The 16,122-nt window shown below is 35.1% G+C and overlaps 2 protein-coding genes across 4 annotated transcripts in view; one reads left to right on the forward strand and one right to left on the reverse strand.

Moving 5' to 3' along the window:
• The window catches only part of LOC139810405 (uncharacterized), a 325,546-nt gene that overhangs the window by 1,323 nt on the left and 308,101 nt on the right, over window positions 1-16,122 (forward strand). For 2 of the 3 annotated variants that reach the window (XM_071773935.1, XM_071773936.1), the window contains exons 2-8: window positions 1,076-1,173; window positions 1,385-1,511; window positions 2,133-2,254; window positions 4,767-4,895; window positions 5,122-5,224; window positions 5,851-6,247; window positions 6,434-6,487. In XM_071773935.1, the coding sequence (XP_071630036.1) occupies window positions 1,076-1,173; window positions 1,385-1,511; window positions 2,133-2,254; window positions 4,767-4,895; window positions 5,122-5,148 (503 nt within the window). In that variant the 3' untranslated portion in view covers window positions 5,149-5,224; window positions 5,851-6,247; window positions 6,434-6,487. The other variant, XM_071773934.1, reaches the window with a different exon arrangement.
• Window positions 11,373-14,750, reverse strand: LOC139810407 (uncharacterized). Its single transcript, XM_071773937.1, has 9 exons — window positions 14,614-14,750; window positions 14,333-14,531; window positions 14,023-14,123; window positions 13,711-13,934; window positions 13,470-13,633; window positions 13,188-13,351; window positions 12,949-13,060; window positions 12,086-12,274; window positions 11,373-11,533 (listed from the first exon to the last, which is right to left on the reverse strand). The coding sequence occupies exons 4-5, from the start codon at window positions 13,913-13,915 to the stop codon at window positions 13,494-13,496; spliced, it is 345 nt and encodes a 114-aa protein (XP_071630038.1). The 5' UTR covers window positions 13,916-13,934; window positions 14,023-14,123; window positions 14,333-14,531; window positions 14,614-14,750; the 3' UTR covers window positions 11,373-11,533; window positions 12,086-12,274; window positions 12,949-13,060; window positions 13,188-13,351; window positions 13,470-13,493.

Consider the following 16,122-nt stretch of genomic DNA (forward strand, 5'->3'; position numbering starts at 1 on the left):
GAATTCCACACATCTTATACAATTTCAAATCAATATTCCTTCAATTAACACTTTTTGAACAATTTTTATCCGCGTCCAGCACGACGTTTCGCGAGAAGTGTCGCGCTAATGATTTTCCGCGGTTCTAACAATTAGTTTCGACAGTTCTATAAGAAGAGTTCAGTGTTTTATAGTTATTAGTTTTAAGAAAAGTTCCGATGCGATTAACGATTTTTAAAATCAATTTTTAACAGTTACGTCGAGCACGACACTTGGTCAAAATATGTCGTGCTGGATGTTAAACTGTTAAAAATCGTTACTCGAATCTGTTTGTAAAACGACGACATCGCATCGCATCCCTGCTACAATATAGTCGCACTGTCGCGGTCGCTGTCTCGCCGCATGATATGATGACATCAAAGCGTACGAAGCAATAAACACAATGGCCCGTTCACTCACTCTCAGTTCACTTTTATCATAAATGCGCGCATTTTAACATATGTATAGTTTACGTTACATGTACTGTACAGTCTTAGAAATAAATGCGCGCATTTATCGATAAAAGTGAACTGAGAATACGGGCCGAAGTCTACTACAGCGCAGACTATATACCGTTGTAGAAATTGGATGCAGGGATATAAATTTAGTTCACCGCCATGCTATTATTCTTTCCCTTTACATTGAAACATCTCTGAAATTGGTTCAACGCACATAGAGCGTAACTAACGTTTCTTGCTGTTTCTGCGTCACATGTTACTTTTTTTTGCATCTGCCGGAAATCCGACTGAAGTTGATTAACGATAAATCGGGAAAAATATGCGAAGAATAATGTTTTACTTATTGGTGTTTGCTAACATCAAGAAGATCACCATTAAGTAAGAAGTTAATATAATTATGTCTTGCTCAATTTAGAAATTAATTCGATCTGAAAATTAAATAATTTCGAAATAATTAATAAGATATTTTCTTTTTTCTATTATATGCAAAATGAAAATCTCGAATAAGTTCACAGATCCGTATAGACGGATTTAATTAATTAAGAATTAATTAAAGTGAGCTACATAACATTAAGTTACATTTGAAACATTTGTTACAGGTGCGAAAAAGCCTAAAAAAGATAATCGAAAGGCTCCAGACTATGCAGCTGATACTTTGGGTCCCGCGCTTTTTTCAACACCGGATATAATTCGACGTGTAGGTTCGAATAGTGACGGAAAGGTTACAGATAACCCTGCAACACCTACGACTCCGTCTACACCTTTCGCAACAGTAATAGTCTGGATCGTCAATCGGTTCCATTTCCACAGCAGTTTCATTGAATATTGGCATCTCTGCCGATTCAAACGTAGTACAGAATACTTCTAATCTTGCTGATAAAAAGACAATATTTAATGCTTCTGAACAGTCTGTCCAGCCAGAACCACACGTAAACTTCGATGGAGGTAACAGTATAATATCAGGAAGTGAAAACGAACAAAAATCGGAAAGCAAGGCATCATTGCCTGAACATTTACAACCATCGTTAGATACAGGTAAAATTAAATCTTATATAGAAGAGATCTTGTAATAGTGCTTTTCAATGTATTATTTTATATTTACAAGTGGTGTTTTTAAAAAACTCACTTATTATCTCTATTTATATTTTGTGATGTAGAATTTTTTTGTACCATTATTTATTTCTTTTTATAATTTATTTTTATATAATACATAATGCTATTCTAATAAACATATTTTAACATATTTTGTTCTTTTTTTCGTTGAATTCCTTTATTTGCTCATAATCTTATAATTAAAAACATTTTATTGTTTTTATATTATCAAAGTTTATAATGCACTGTATATGATTCTATAGGTAATTTGTATTTTACATTGCTATCGTACCTATCTCTAGTATTAAATACTGCTTCATCAGAGAGAATTATTTAATTCATAGTACTACTCCATATTCTAAGTTGTTGTTTCCAAGAGTAATAGGTTTTATCGGCGTCAACTTGTATCTTCTCTAACGATAAAAAGTTATGCGTTAATTTTTTTTCTACATATAAGTGCATTCTCCTATTTATAATTTATGAATTACTCTCTTATTTTCTTTTATCTTAAAAATAACATTACAATAATAAAATTATTAAAAGCATTTTCTGCATTTGTTTAAGGTGGGATCGAAGGAGAAGAACATTTATTGGCTACTTTAGAAATGGAAGCCAACAAATTCGAAGAACTACTTGCTGAAGCATTATTGTTACAAGAGGAACTTGGAGTCGATTTAGCCGAACATGTAAGTGTATTACATTTTATTAGTACATTTTCGTTATTTTTTTTTAAACTTGCGGCTAAAAATTATCAAAAATATATTTTAAAATAAATATTTCTCTAAACATTTTTACGTAAAATGTTAAGATTTAATTATTTAAAGTATAAAAACTATTAAATTAAATATATATAAATGTGTAAAACTTAAATTAAATGCATATAATTATTATTATTATAAATAATTTGGACTTGAGTTTGTCAGTTATATTTTTAATATCCCTTCGTGTAAAGAAATTTTAAACACATTAATCGGATTTTAAACATTTTATTCAACTATAATATATTCAATGTTAATGGTTGTTAAGGTGATCCTAAAGCCGTGATCCTAGCCGCGGTTTTTTTCAGTTTTTTTCTTAGCACTAATCTTTTAATTGGCTTTATAGAAATGCAAAATTCTTGTCTAGAATTAAAGTACGCATCAAAATCTAGGTCATGGTGGTCGAATTTATATCGAAAACGAAAAAAAATTAATATTTTTTGTTATACGTGACGACCACTACATATAAATTCAACCACCATGACCTAGATTTTGATGCGTACTTTAATTCTAGACAAGAATTTTGCATTTCTATAAAGCCAATTAAAAGATTAGTGCTAAGAAAAAAACCGAAAAAAACAATCTCGATGTAAGCATCGGGCCGCGAGGCTGACCGCTACGTGCCTGTCGTCAGTCGCGTGGCATATTCGATCCGGGGTTGTCGATCACGCCGCCCCGCGTGGTTGATCACGCGTCGATGCCACCCCACGCACAGGTGCGAGCATGCCGGCGAGAATCAGAGCACGGCGCAACTCCGGACACGCTCAGTGTCTTTGTTCGCGATAACTGCGCCCCTCGCGCAACGCCGTCAATTATCGGATCAATCAGAGAGCGCCGCGTTCCGGATCTCTCCTCCGTTTCCCGGATCTCTCGAGAACTTTCCTGGCGGAAGAGAACGGCCTCGTGTCAGACTCGTTTCGCACGTCTCCAAATCAAGTGATTTCGGTAAAACGGCAAATATTCTGTGTGCGTGGTTTTTCCACCGATTCATGCGTGGCATTGCCGCCCAATTAAATTGTTAAAAGTGCGTGATTGTCGCAAGGAACCCGAAACGTTCTTTAACACGTGCCTCTCCGCTCAACCGGGAGAAGCACGACTTCATACTCCGAGTCGCCAAGAGCGGTCAACTGCTATCTTCGAGGATGACCTTCCTGCTCACCATGTGAGCTCGCCTCCGATCACTATCATCGCGTCGCGTTCGCGATCGTCGTCTGCTTCGTGGACAAGATCTCCGTCGAAAGGGCATCAAGTCGATGCTCTTGCAAGATTTCCGTATCGCGCGTTTGCGGCAGACAATAGATAAATCCTCGGATAAATCAAGATTTTCGATCGATTCGAATTCTGACAGTGTACGTGAAACCGTCGTTCGACATTGAGCCCCGATGCAATTCATTACTGGCCACGGAAGTCGTTCTCTTATTCGCAACACTCCTCATTTCACACTCTTTTTGGGCTACGTTCGGATTCCCCATCCGAGTGCTAAAAATTTTATAGTATGTGCACTGTTAAAAAAATCTGTATTAAAAATAATATAAAAATGTGGGAAATTTTTATGCAGATACCGTATATGAAATTTCAAATACGAAGTTGAATTAAAGGGGTGGTATTTAGAAAATAAAAGTAAAGAGTAGTAATATTACTATGTACATCTGTTTGAAAAATCAGATACTTGTAAAGAAATCTTGATCTTTAAGTATATTTAAATTAAGTTTATGTTCATGAAAATTAGAAAACCTGTTTAATTTAAATATGCTTAAAGATCAAAATTCCTTTACAGATATATGAATTTTCAAATAGTTGAGCATAGTAATATTACTGCTCGATATTTTTATTTTCGAAATACTACTCCTTTAATTTTCAACTTCTTATTTGAAATTTTATATGCGGTGCCTGGATAAAAATTTCCTACATTTTTATATTATTTTTAATACAGATTTTTTTAACAGTGCATATACTATTGGATTTTTAGCACTCGGGTGGGGAATGCAAACGCAGCCCTGAATGGTGCTGGCATAAATCGCGCTCCGCTGACATTGCTATGATGTCATATTGTAGAATTTTACAATCTTAATTAATATTTAAATAATGTTTAACATTCTTTTTGTAATTCTCTAGCTCGAGAATTACAAAAGGAATTATTAATTTTAATTTTAAATTTGCAAAGTTTGATTATATGGTTTTAATTTTTAATACTTGATAATCTAAACATTTAAAATTATTTAACCTCTGATAGCAAAGCGTGAGTGAGCAAAATCATGCAAACGTGTTGCTGAAACCAATTTATATATATATATATATATATATATATATATATATATATATATATATATATATATATATACACATATACAATAAAAAGTAATATAGAAATTAAAATTTGATTGAATTAATTTAATAATATGGATTCATAATATAACCATTTGTTTTTATTTTTTTGCAGTTCGTAGAGCTGGTAGAGCTGGATAACAAGGCACAAGTAACACAGCTGCTGGGCGACGAAAAGATCTCTACCAGACGTGGCTCGCGGTCCAGTCTGGCTAATATCGAACGTGAACAAAGTCACGAAGAGGTGAGTCTTTTTCTCTCTCGCGTTTGTCATCTTCACATAAAAATTAGCCGTATGCACTTCCGTATGCCATGCAGTAGTTGACATAAACATTTATAGCCGTCTATCATCCTTTTTTTCTTTTTTTTTTCGTTTCGCCCCGTCGTCCGGCACAACCTGATTTGACTGAATTCTGGCCGAATTTAATCGGTGACCGCACACGCACGCATTTGAATGCAATCGAACGCAGGCAAACAGTTCGCTGCCACTGGTGTAAAGGACGCTACACGAAAGACAGTCAGCGGCGAGCAGTGGCCACCACCAACATAACTAGTGCTAACCCGGGTTTAAAAGTAAGATTTTCCTAGCTTTTGGCATTTATTCGTTATCTATATGGGCCAAGCGGATTCCGTTTTTCGTTTTTCGTTAGCTTCTATTCCGCCTTATCGCATCAAGTCCGTTTTCTTCAGCTGCGTATTCTGTATTTTTTTTGTAACAGTTTTTATCTATCCTCTTTCACTCTCTAATGCTTTCTTGTATGTAACACTTACCTTAAATCCAAAATTTGTACTGCAGCTAAAGAAAACAGCTCTATTGCACAGTATAAGTAAAAACAGCAGGTACACTTCGATACCTACTATTCTTACTCATTCGTCATCCGTCGGCGATTTTTTTAAACGTCACTGAATAAGTAGATGTACTTCTAGGGCGAGAACTTATTATATCTTTTCGTCTTATCTTTCATATTTAATATACCTGTAAAGGATTCATATCAATCGATTGATTTCTGAATATCTTTTGGTATAATAGAAAACTATTAAAATATTAAAATTAATTGATCAGATTTGAAATAGAATATTAAAATTAAAAATATTAAAATAAAGTTTTTTAAGTCCGACAAAGAATCAACGCGCAGTTTAATAAGTTAGAAAATATAGGTGTATATGTATGTACATATATCGATGATTTATGATTACAGTTAAGCAAAATCGCCTGACAAGCAGTCCACGCGACGGTTGTTCCTGGCGAGTAAAGTTGGCCATGTGACTTACGAAATTCTCTCCGCCATGTAAGACTCGCTCGTCGCGTCTATCTGCGGGGCATCACGGGCCGACGGGATCGTCGAGCGGATCGTATACAGGCATCTCCGACGTCTGGCAATCCTTCCATCATCGTGTAATAAAGTACGCGCCGCGTCGCGAGATTAATACCGGGAGTGCCGTGCAAAGTGTCGCGCGATCATGAGCGACGATATCGTCGATTTTCGCTCGTGAATATCGTGAGTGAGTGCGTCGACGGAGATGCACATTGGTGAAGGATCACGGAGAGGAGGAGGGGGCCTGGGAGGCATCGAGCAACGGCGGAACGACCGTAAGGTGAGTAATATTCGTTTATTATTTTGCTGTCCCGTGGCGGATTCCACCACTTTCTCAAGCGCGACGTGATTCGCTCTTACATTATACTCGAATCATTAATTCATTACTCGTACAATCGGTACAATACAAGTATCGATTATCTTGGACACTGCAATGCTTTAATATAAAAATATTTGTATGTTTCAGATAATTTATCTGATCAACGTAGTTGATTACAACTCCGCTGTTGCGCATCGGCCGGTGAGTGATTTTTTATTTTAATGTTAAGGTAACAATATAATGCACATTTTCATATTCTTAAATTAAAAAGTAAATTTTGTAAATTAAAATGTTTGTATCAAATTCAGACTTATTTACGATTACAAAACAAAGAAAAATTAAAATTCAAGTTAGTAATTTTCTACTTAATTTGAAATGGTACTTACGTTTTTGCATATATTATTTAGCCATTTTTCTTAATACTCAATATATGTATAAAAAACAATAATTGTTTATCAAGAAAAATGGCTGAACAATATATACAGAAACGTACATTTCAACTAAAATAAAAAATTACTAACTTGAATTTTAATTTTTCTTTGTTTTATAATCGTAAATAAGTCTGAATTTGATACAAATATTTTGATTTACAGAATTTACTTTTTAATTTAAGAATATGAGAATATGCATTAATAAAACCCGAAGAAAAGAATTGTATTAAATTTTGTATTATTTCAAATTGATACTTAGTAGTACAATTTACAATAATATAAATTGTTCTTATCTCGTGTAGAGACGGCCCTTCAGTAAGTATGTAAGGTTGAATTGCGTAGGATTGTTTTCTGGAAACAAACCATTGTACGCATATACTGGATATTACATGTATAATACTTACCTTTAAAAGTTGCAATTAAGCTTTCCAGTCCCCATTATAGCAACAAATTCTCCATTACAATCTCACGAAATGTTGAAATCTCACAATCACTTTCGCGACTTTGCTGTGTCTTTCGTCGACCCGTGTAGACAAGTGATCTTTGCAGACCTGTATCAACATGTGCGCTATGCACACAATCTTTGATTTAAGAATGTTATTTTTGATCCAACATTTTTTCGCTTTTTAAGAAAAAGAAATAATTAAATAGAAATTACTTGATCTTATTTTAAGAAAATTATAATTTTTGATTTGAAAATACGTTACACTCTATCCAATATTTTTTCTCTTTTTATTCAAGAAAATTATTCTTAAATATTAAGAATATATTTTTCTTTGTTGAACTATATAAAATTACTGAGTAATGAACAATGGCCAATTTCGAGCATTAATGGATGTTAGAAATATATTTAATAATTATAATATACAATCGAGTTAGTTTACGTTTCGAGCCATACTTGGCCTTCTTCAGAACATTAAATCATAAATAATACCGCATTAACAATAAAAGACTCGGGTACGATCCGGCGCTACGATTTCCAATCAAATCTCACCCATGTCTGTAGACAATTAGTCATGTTGAAGTCAGAATATATCGTCGATTGTTAGTCAAATTACAGGCTGAAATAGCCGTTTCCTGTGTTGCAAGACTTATGTATGTCCATGAAACTGAAGCGATCGTCAGCCATTTGTCGCCCGACCAACTTAGTGGCAACTGTATCAAAATTAAAATTCCGTAAACTAACGTAAACTAACGTAACTAAAACGTAAACTAACTCGATTGTATATTATAATTATTAAATATATTTCTAACATCCATTAATGCTCGAAATTGGCCATTGTTCATTACTCAGCTGTTGCTTTATCGAGCGTAATCATTTCGTTATGTAAAATTACTTTATTGAAGCAAATTTTCTTCTTTCAATGCAATATAATCTTATTTCAAGATTTCCTCGTTGAAACTAAATATATATTCAAATTAAGAATAATCTTTTTTTTGTGTATAGTATACGTAACGTATACTGTAGATTTTTAGGGCTGACAATGAATTTTGGAACATAGCCCTCACTACTCATGTTCGAGCCTTCGTGTGTCGTTGCATTAACCCTCGAAATTCGAAACGCGATCGCGAGAGGTATCTACCTCGGAACGTACGTACTCCTCTGGGAAAAATAAAAACGGTTAAGTCGCCCACTTTGGGGCCCAGGATTAATAATCAAATTATTTGGATTGCTCATAACCCTAATTTTACGTAACCTCGTATTTGGACTAGAAATACATCATCAAAATGATGACGTCAGAGGAATAGGATTAGTTAAAAAACCTAAAAATTGACTTAAGTGTGAATGTTGGTTATGAGAAGACATCTCGAGTCCTTTAAACTAGTTTAAACACAGTTTTGTTATCGAACGTTGCTGTTGCAGTATAATTGCACATCTCAGTTAGACAACGACGATGAGCGCATCCAGTAACCTCATTTGAGGAATATGTAAATGAAGACATCGACCAGTCTTATAAGAAATTTGAGTTGAAACTTACCTACTAACTGAAATATCTAACTAAAGAATCAGGTAATGTAAGCAAAAATTTGAGTACGGCTGAACTCATTTTAAGGGGTAACGCCACTCTAGAGTCCCCAAAAAAAGCCAATTTTTGATAATTTTTTTCAGAAATACAATAATCATAAATGAAAATCGGTTTAATTCTATTTATTATTTATATATTAAAGTATAAAAAAATTTTTTTTATTAATTTTTTATTGACAAAATGGCGGCGCCAGAGCCATTGATCCAAAATGCCTTTTTGAGGAAGTCGTCCAACGGGCGGAATCAAAGCTCCTATAATTTCTGAGTTGGAACAAAAATTCAAAGATTTTTGAAAAATATATAAGATTTTCTATAGAAGTACGTATGGGAATTGCGAAATCTCATTTTTTGTAAGAATGGTGCATGCTGGAAAAAAATGTTTCATTTTTTGCTAAAAAATTTTGCACAAAATTGGTTTATAAAAAAAGTTTTGTTCAACTTATCGCAAAATCCATACGTACTTCTATAGAAAATCTTATATATTTTTTCGAAAATCTTTGAATTTTTGTTCCAGCTCAGAAATTATAGGAGCTTCGATTCCGCCCGTTGGACGACTTCCGCAAAAAGGCACTTTGGATCAATGGCTCTAACGCCGCCATTTTGTCAATAAAAAAAATTTTTTTTATACTTTAATATATAGATAATAAATAGAATTAAACCGATTTTCATTTATGATTATTGTATTTCTGAAAAAAATGATCAAACATTCGCTTTTTTTGGGACTCTAGAGTGGCGTTACCCCATAGGTAAAGATGTCGGGTACAGTTAGCATCAGAGATTTGAGTTACAAATAGCTGTAATTCTAGTTTACTCTTTCCATTTTTCGGTTTTCTTAACTAAAATTCAGTCCTAAGCTTAATCACATGTAGGTAGTCTGTAAACCGTGGGTTGTTTCCAATGTAACCCAAAAAGAGAAATAATTCCTGATTGAGATTTGAACTTGTATAATTTACATCTTCTATTTCAGTTTCCCACTTTACTAAACCATCTTAATAGTTCTGAAGCTTATGAACTGGTGTAAAGAAATTGTCTAAGTAATTCCAGATTAGAACAATTTTTTTACTCTAATTAATAGGCTTCAGAGATATTAAGATAATTTAGTAAAGTGAGAAACTGAAACAGAAGATGTAAATTATTCAAGTTTGAATCTCAGTCAAGAGCCATTCCTTTTTAAATGTTATATTGAATATCCACCCACATCCAAGAGCAACAATACATATAATAAAAACAATACATGATATACGAGCTAAATTTCTTAAGACCTAACATCTTTCCTTCTTTATGGGTAGCAGGAAATCAAAATTTAAAACTTGCATCTTTTATCCAAACCATTTATTAATGATATGTTTATTACGTAAATTGATACATTTCTTATATAAAATCAAATACAAAGGATATCTTTTTGTAGAACGTTTCATTGACAACCCATGCAGATTTAACTATCTTCCATTCCCCCGTGGCAAACATACACGGCTAAAAAATTTCACCTGCAGATTGGAGAGCCTCCTTTCTTAGGATTACCACTTTCTGGATGTGTGCGTCGTCATGTAGCAGTGTCACGAAGTGATCCCTGATTTCGACGTTTGTCGACTTCGTTGGTGTCTTCTTAGCGCCACTCTTTCCGCCTACGTTCCCGGGCGACGGGGTAATGAGGGGCAGCAGGAGGATAAGTGCGTTGTTTCGAGTTTTCGGGTCCTCCCCTGAAAAGAAACACAAAAAAAATAAGTAACGCAAGTTTCAAAGTAGTAGTGTAGTAGCAGAAATATGACTGAAGTGAAAACTGCACAAAATGTTAAAAAACACAAAGTAAAAATGGACTTTAAGGCAAAGTGTAACCAACAAGCATTAGAAAAAATATGGAAAGGTATCGTTTTAAAAATTATTAATATTCCAAAAAATCAAGGTTGATTTAGGGTGGTAAAAATGCCTCTTAATTGAGCACATCAAGAATCATGTGACTCACCTTTTACACTTTCCAGAACGAGCTCGTAGCTTTTCTTCAGATTTTTTACGGGGGTAACGTGTAACGTGTAACGCTGCGGTCGTTGCAGTGTTTTTTAAAATCTTTTAAAATGCAATACTCATTACCGCGAATAATCGGTCGTTCCTATAATCATACGTAGAATAGCTCATTAATAAGTAGATCGCACTAGTGAAGCGGAGGTACTCGCATGGAAGTTGGCGTTCACCTTCATCCTGTATATCAATAATTGGTTGTCGCGAAAGTAATGGATCGGTCAATCAGACTTTTTTTTATCGTATAATCACGTTCCGTACGGTAATCGTAAGACAATGTAATCGTAATTCGGTGATAGAAAGGATAAATGCTATCAAAAACGTACAGTTAATCGAATGCTTCCGTTACTTCTCGATTGCTTAATTGCATCATGTGTATATCGCCGACAGGATTTGGTGTTCTTTTTTTTTTTCGAAATTCGGCATTACATACGTGGCACATACAGGGTTATATACGAAGGCTATGTTTTGTGTATAATAACGGCAGTATTTGGCGCAACGCAGATCAGTTATTGAGACGCCTCTTCGACACAAATGGATCTGAGAGTCTCTTGTATCCACCTCCATTAAAAATTAAATTGTCTCTCACGCACTCTTTTCAACACATTAAAATTTTCTCCAACGGCGACGGATAGTTTCAAGAAAAGAGACGACTCGTCATCTCTTTCTAAATAATGTTAAATCGTTCGGCGAAGATACCAAGTCGAACCAGCGAATCTCGATCATACGTGTATAGTGAATTCTTGTCTCTCTTGCTCCTTCCTTTGCTGATATCTGCAACAGATAACGCATATGTTTTTAAAAGTATTTTATTTAAATTCTCTCTCTTATTAATTTTCAAGTATCTCGCATTCTTCAAAACCAAAGCGAGTATATGGTAGTAATTTTTTAAATGAATCAATGATATTTCAAATTTATTCAGAGAATGTTTTATTCCTCGTCTTGAATATTTGATATTATTTACCTTGATAAGTAAAGGCTTTATTAAATAATATAATCTACTTGATGTTACTATAAATGTATATATATGGAAACATATAATATTATTAAATACAAGCCAGGTAGCAAGCGTTATTTGTCGTCATTTTGACATTAAAATGACAATTGACGACAAATAACGTCAGCTAGCTACATACTACTGATATTATATAAAAAGTATCAGTATCCCAAATAACTATTATTTTTCCTCAAATTCTCATATATTATACATATGTATAACGATAGTCGCGAGACATCCTATATACAAACAAATAAATTTCCGAGGATTAGACCGGTCTCGGCTGCTTGGTACTTGGCATGCCTGTTTACGGAGACTCGTGCCGATACCTAGCGAGCATAGATTCGACGGCCTCAATCGGAAGTTTGCCCAAACTGCCGCAGTGACGGGTCCCGGCTGATAAACCTTGCCATTCGCGATCGCGTTCGCGATCACAGTCACGGTCGCACTCCACGTCGCTCAATTCGCGGCTGTCACTGAACCCGGTTGGCGGCAATAGTGTCATATCCTCCACCGAACTGTCAAACAGATCAGCGGATACATTTGTCGAGTCAGAAGGAAAATTTTTCTTTAAAGTTTGTGACACCGTTGCCTGAATTAAGAAATTAATAAAATGCAGCTTTAACTAAATACGATTAATCAAATCTCTTATTCGTAAGATAATGTTTCACGATGATTAATTATAAATTGATGATTAATTTAATGGTTATTATCAACATTATCTTTGATATTATCTAAATTAAATATATATAGGATGAGGTACATACACACAATACATCTTTTATACGTGTAAGGATAATTTTTTCATCGGTCACGTAAAGGTTTAGTTAAATTTTTTCCCAAAAATACGAAATTTTTGTTATGTTTTAATAGCGAACATATTAGAACATCCTTAAATGTTTGGTATCCTTCGTCGTATAAAATATGAGGCTCTAGAATGAAAACGTAATGACGTGAAAACTCAATATGTCATATATGTATCACAACATACTCTATCGGGATATATGTATTTTTAACATGTCTCTTGCAATAATAATCATAAAATAAATATAAATAAATGTTTGACACTCGTGAAAAATTTCTAATTGCTAAATGACTCGCGTCATTGCGCTTCTTTCTCGCGTCGGTGTGAAAACGATAAGAGGCCGATATCGAATAGTCAAGACTGAGTGCTATGTGGAAACAAACAAACCTTGGCTACCTGCGAGTAGACCGGCTCGGCTGTCGGCTTCGTCGTCTCGCGAGTGAGGGCGAGCCTTCATTGTTAGATTCCGTACTCGATTCGACACCTCGCAAAAATACATCTGTAAGGAGAATCGCGTTGTTATACACGCAGATTTATTTGTGTGCAGCTGGTTTTCTCGATAAATTTTTTTCTATGCGATTTCTTTTTGTCTACAAAATCGTGAGAGTAGGAATACATAATTGTACCTCTACAAGGCTTTACTGGCACTCTATAACTAGGCCCGGCGCATTCGCCGCAAGGGCTTCCGGACGTGTCGCTCCCGGAGCCTTGTCGACTTGATCGCAGCTAGCTCTCGGCTTCCGCGATGCTCGGAAAGTAGCGTTGCTTGTGCCACCTTGGTGTTTTCGACCTGCGCGTCAAAGAACACCAGAAAGAGGAAGAGAAGAGGAGAAAAATAGGGACGCAAAAACGCGAAACGGATTTCACGAAAAGTCAGAAGTTAAGAAACGGCGGAAGAAGCCAGTTACCTTTCGAACTTCACACTGGATCTGTCATAATCGATAGTGTTGATGTTCTCCAAATGACCAAAAGTCTTGCATTGCATCGTGTAGTCGAGCGTCGCAGTTGTGACCGAACGGTTCTCTTTTTCCGGGAACGCTAAACGTGGCGTACGGACTTATCTCATACATTTCTGTGAAGGATAACAGAGCATTCGTAAAGGTGCATTCACGTTACACAAATAACTCATTGCTTCGCGAACACACGTACCAGATCCGTGATCGGTGGATTTGTGATTTTCTTGCTTCACGGGCGAACTAGTATAAACCTGATGATTACGTCTGTTGTCTCGTTCAGCCGTCGACTTGAGTTGTACGGTCGACATACAACTGGACAAGTGATGATGTTGTTGCTGGTGCTGTTGTTGTGGAACTATTCCTAAAGCTTGTTGTTGCTGCTGTTGTCTCGGTAACATCTCGCCTAGATAGTTTGCTCTGTCGAAAAACAATGTTAAAAGAGCGATTAATAAGAATCTGATCGTGGTGGGTGGTAAAGAGTGGGTGGTCAGAGAGTTTTGCTAACTTTAGTTTGGCCAATTTGATTATTTTCTCTTTTGCTAAGGCAATACTGGCGAAGAGATTGTTCTCCTTTTTGGGAAATTATCTCGTGAAATCGTCTAGGAGCTGTATAAAGAAAAAAATGTAAAAACTATTGTGTTAACTTCGTTAAATAAACACAAGCACTATGTTCACATCATGTGAAGTCCAATTCCTATAAGATTGGAGTTCGGTGATATGAATATTATGCTTGTGTTTACTAAATGCTGTCTTAAGTCAACAAAATTCTACCGTGCTTCTACCGTAATATTAATGTCTGTACAACAAATACTTACCAGTCTGTATCCTTCCTGAATTCGTATGGCTGGAAACTTTTGGAAATAGCTAAATATTCCTTTATCGGCAAGGATACCCTTTCGCTCTTTTTTCGTGGCTCGCCAAAAATCCGGTTTCTAGAGATGGACGTTGTTTTGCAGAAAGTTTACGACTGTCCTGGTCTCTTTCGTGTCTGAAGTGGATGGGAGAATTATAAGTCTAACAAATTAGGACAATTTCAAGTTAATTAACTAGTACCTCTAGCCTGGCAGGACTGATGTCATAAGTTATGTATACTCACATGATGTAGAGTCCGGAGCTTTTGCTCTCTTCAAAGAACCAACCCTTCACCGTGGGTGTTGACTTGCTAGAAGACCGACTAGACGCCGATCTTGCTTAAGGCGGCAGCACGCCATTCTTTCGAAATTTCTCTTTTTCACGTAGGCTTTGTAGAGAGGCCCCGATAAGTTTCTCTGCTTTGAAAGAGCGTCTTCGGTAAAAAGGTCAGGAAAAAAGACGCAGGAGATGTTCTTGATGGGAATATCTCGCACAACTCGTTGGCCAGCCGTTAGAACAAGGCGGATTCAATGAGTCTTGAAGGCTCTTCTTCTAGGATGGCATCAATTACCAAAACGCTGGCATTTTTTCTGTCCTCCTCAACAACAATCTTTTGCTTCTTACGTAACTGAAAATCAACAGAACTAATTGAGAGAATTGACTAGTATAAGTTAAAAATCTTTGAAATATAGAATAGCTAATTACGATTTTTAGTTAATTTAAGTAATTCTAAGAAAATAATTAAAAATAGTCAAATAAATTAATTGTAATGAGCACATTTAATTATAATATGTTCAATATTATATGAGAAACAAATTCATAATTTCAAAGTAGATCTTACATATAGTCTTCATAATAAAAATTGAAATTTTTTTCCTCTATTTTTTTCTTTGTTCCTTTTATTTTTAGTTAATTTAGTTAATTTGATTACTAATAATCGTGGGCCTCAAATTCTTCAGAGTAAAGAAGTGACTAAATGGAGGAGAAAAATAAAAAAATTATCTTTTGTTCTGTGTCTGAGGGACAGAACTATTAAAAAGTTTTCAGCCTGTAACCGTAAATAATCCGATGTTTTCACGTTGATTTAGAGTATAAAATTTTGAATTGTATTGTCACGGACTAACTACCTTAGGTAGGTTTCATCATTTATCCAAAAAAATTACCTTTGGTAACCTTAGCTAAATTAATTAATAAAACAAAAATACAACAGTGTTTTTAGTTAACCACTTACCTTCAAATCGTGGGATAAATTCGGCGAATTCCCACGAAGTCAATAGATATCCTTCGTATATTGATCTATATCACAAGAAAATTTTCACGTAATAACACAAATCACAAACACGATGCGATATGAACAAAGCTCGACGATGACGTCTTCGCGAGAAAAGAAACGCGTAAAGAACAATTTTTTTCTTATTCTTCTTTCACTGGAAGTAAAGAGCACTGTATGTTGCTTCCACAAGATGAAAACAAGAACTAACAGCAACAGCCACAGCGAGACATTGACTGCCTAACGACCAAGTAAGGGACTTATAATTTTAAAATAGATATGTCGGTAATTTTAAATCAGGAATTGATAATTTTGAAATAGGTATGTTTAATCTGTAATCACGATTACGGATTTCGTAACCGTGATTTCAGATTAAACATACCTATTTTTGAATTCAGGAATTGATAATTCAGAAATAGGTTTGTTTAATCTGAAATCACGGTTACGGAATCCGTAAGGAGTTTTCAGATTGAGCGATTCTGA

This window comes from Temnothorax longispinosus, chromosome 3 (genome assembly GCF_030848805.1).
Source record: "Temnothorax longispinosus isolate EJ_2023e chromosome 3, Tlon_JGU_v1, whole genome shotgun sequence".
In the NCBI taxonomy this organism is placed as follows: Eukaryota; Metazoa; Arthropoda; class Insecta; order Hymenoptera; family Formicidae; genus Temnothorax; species Temnothorax longispinosus.

Bases quoted from the DNA above. Each gene is read 5' to 3' on its own strand.
- LOC139810407 (XM_071773937.1), bottom strand. From the start codon at position 13,915: ATGTTACCGAGACAACAGCAGCAACAACAAGCTTTAGGAATAGTTCCA. The intron at 13,634-13,710 runs GTACGTGTGTTC...TATCCTTCACAG, and splicing joins ATCCACCGATCACGGATCTG to AAATGTATGAGATAAGTCCG.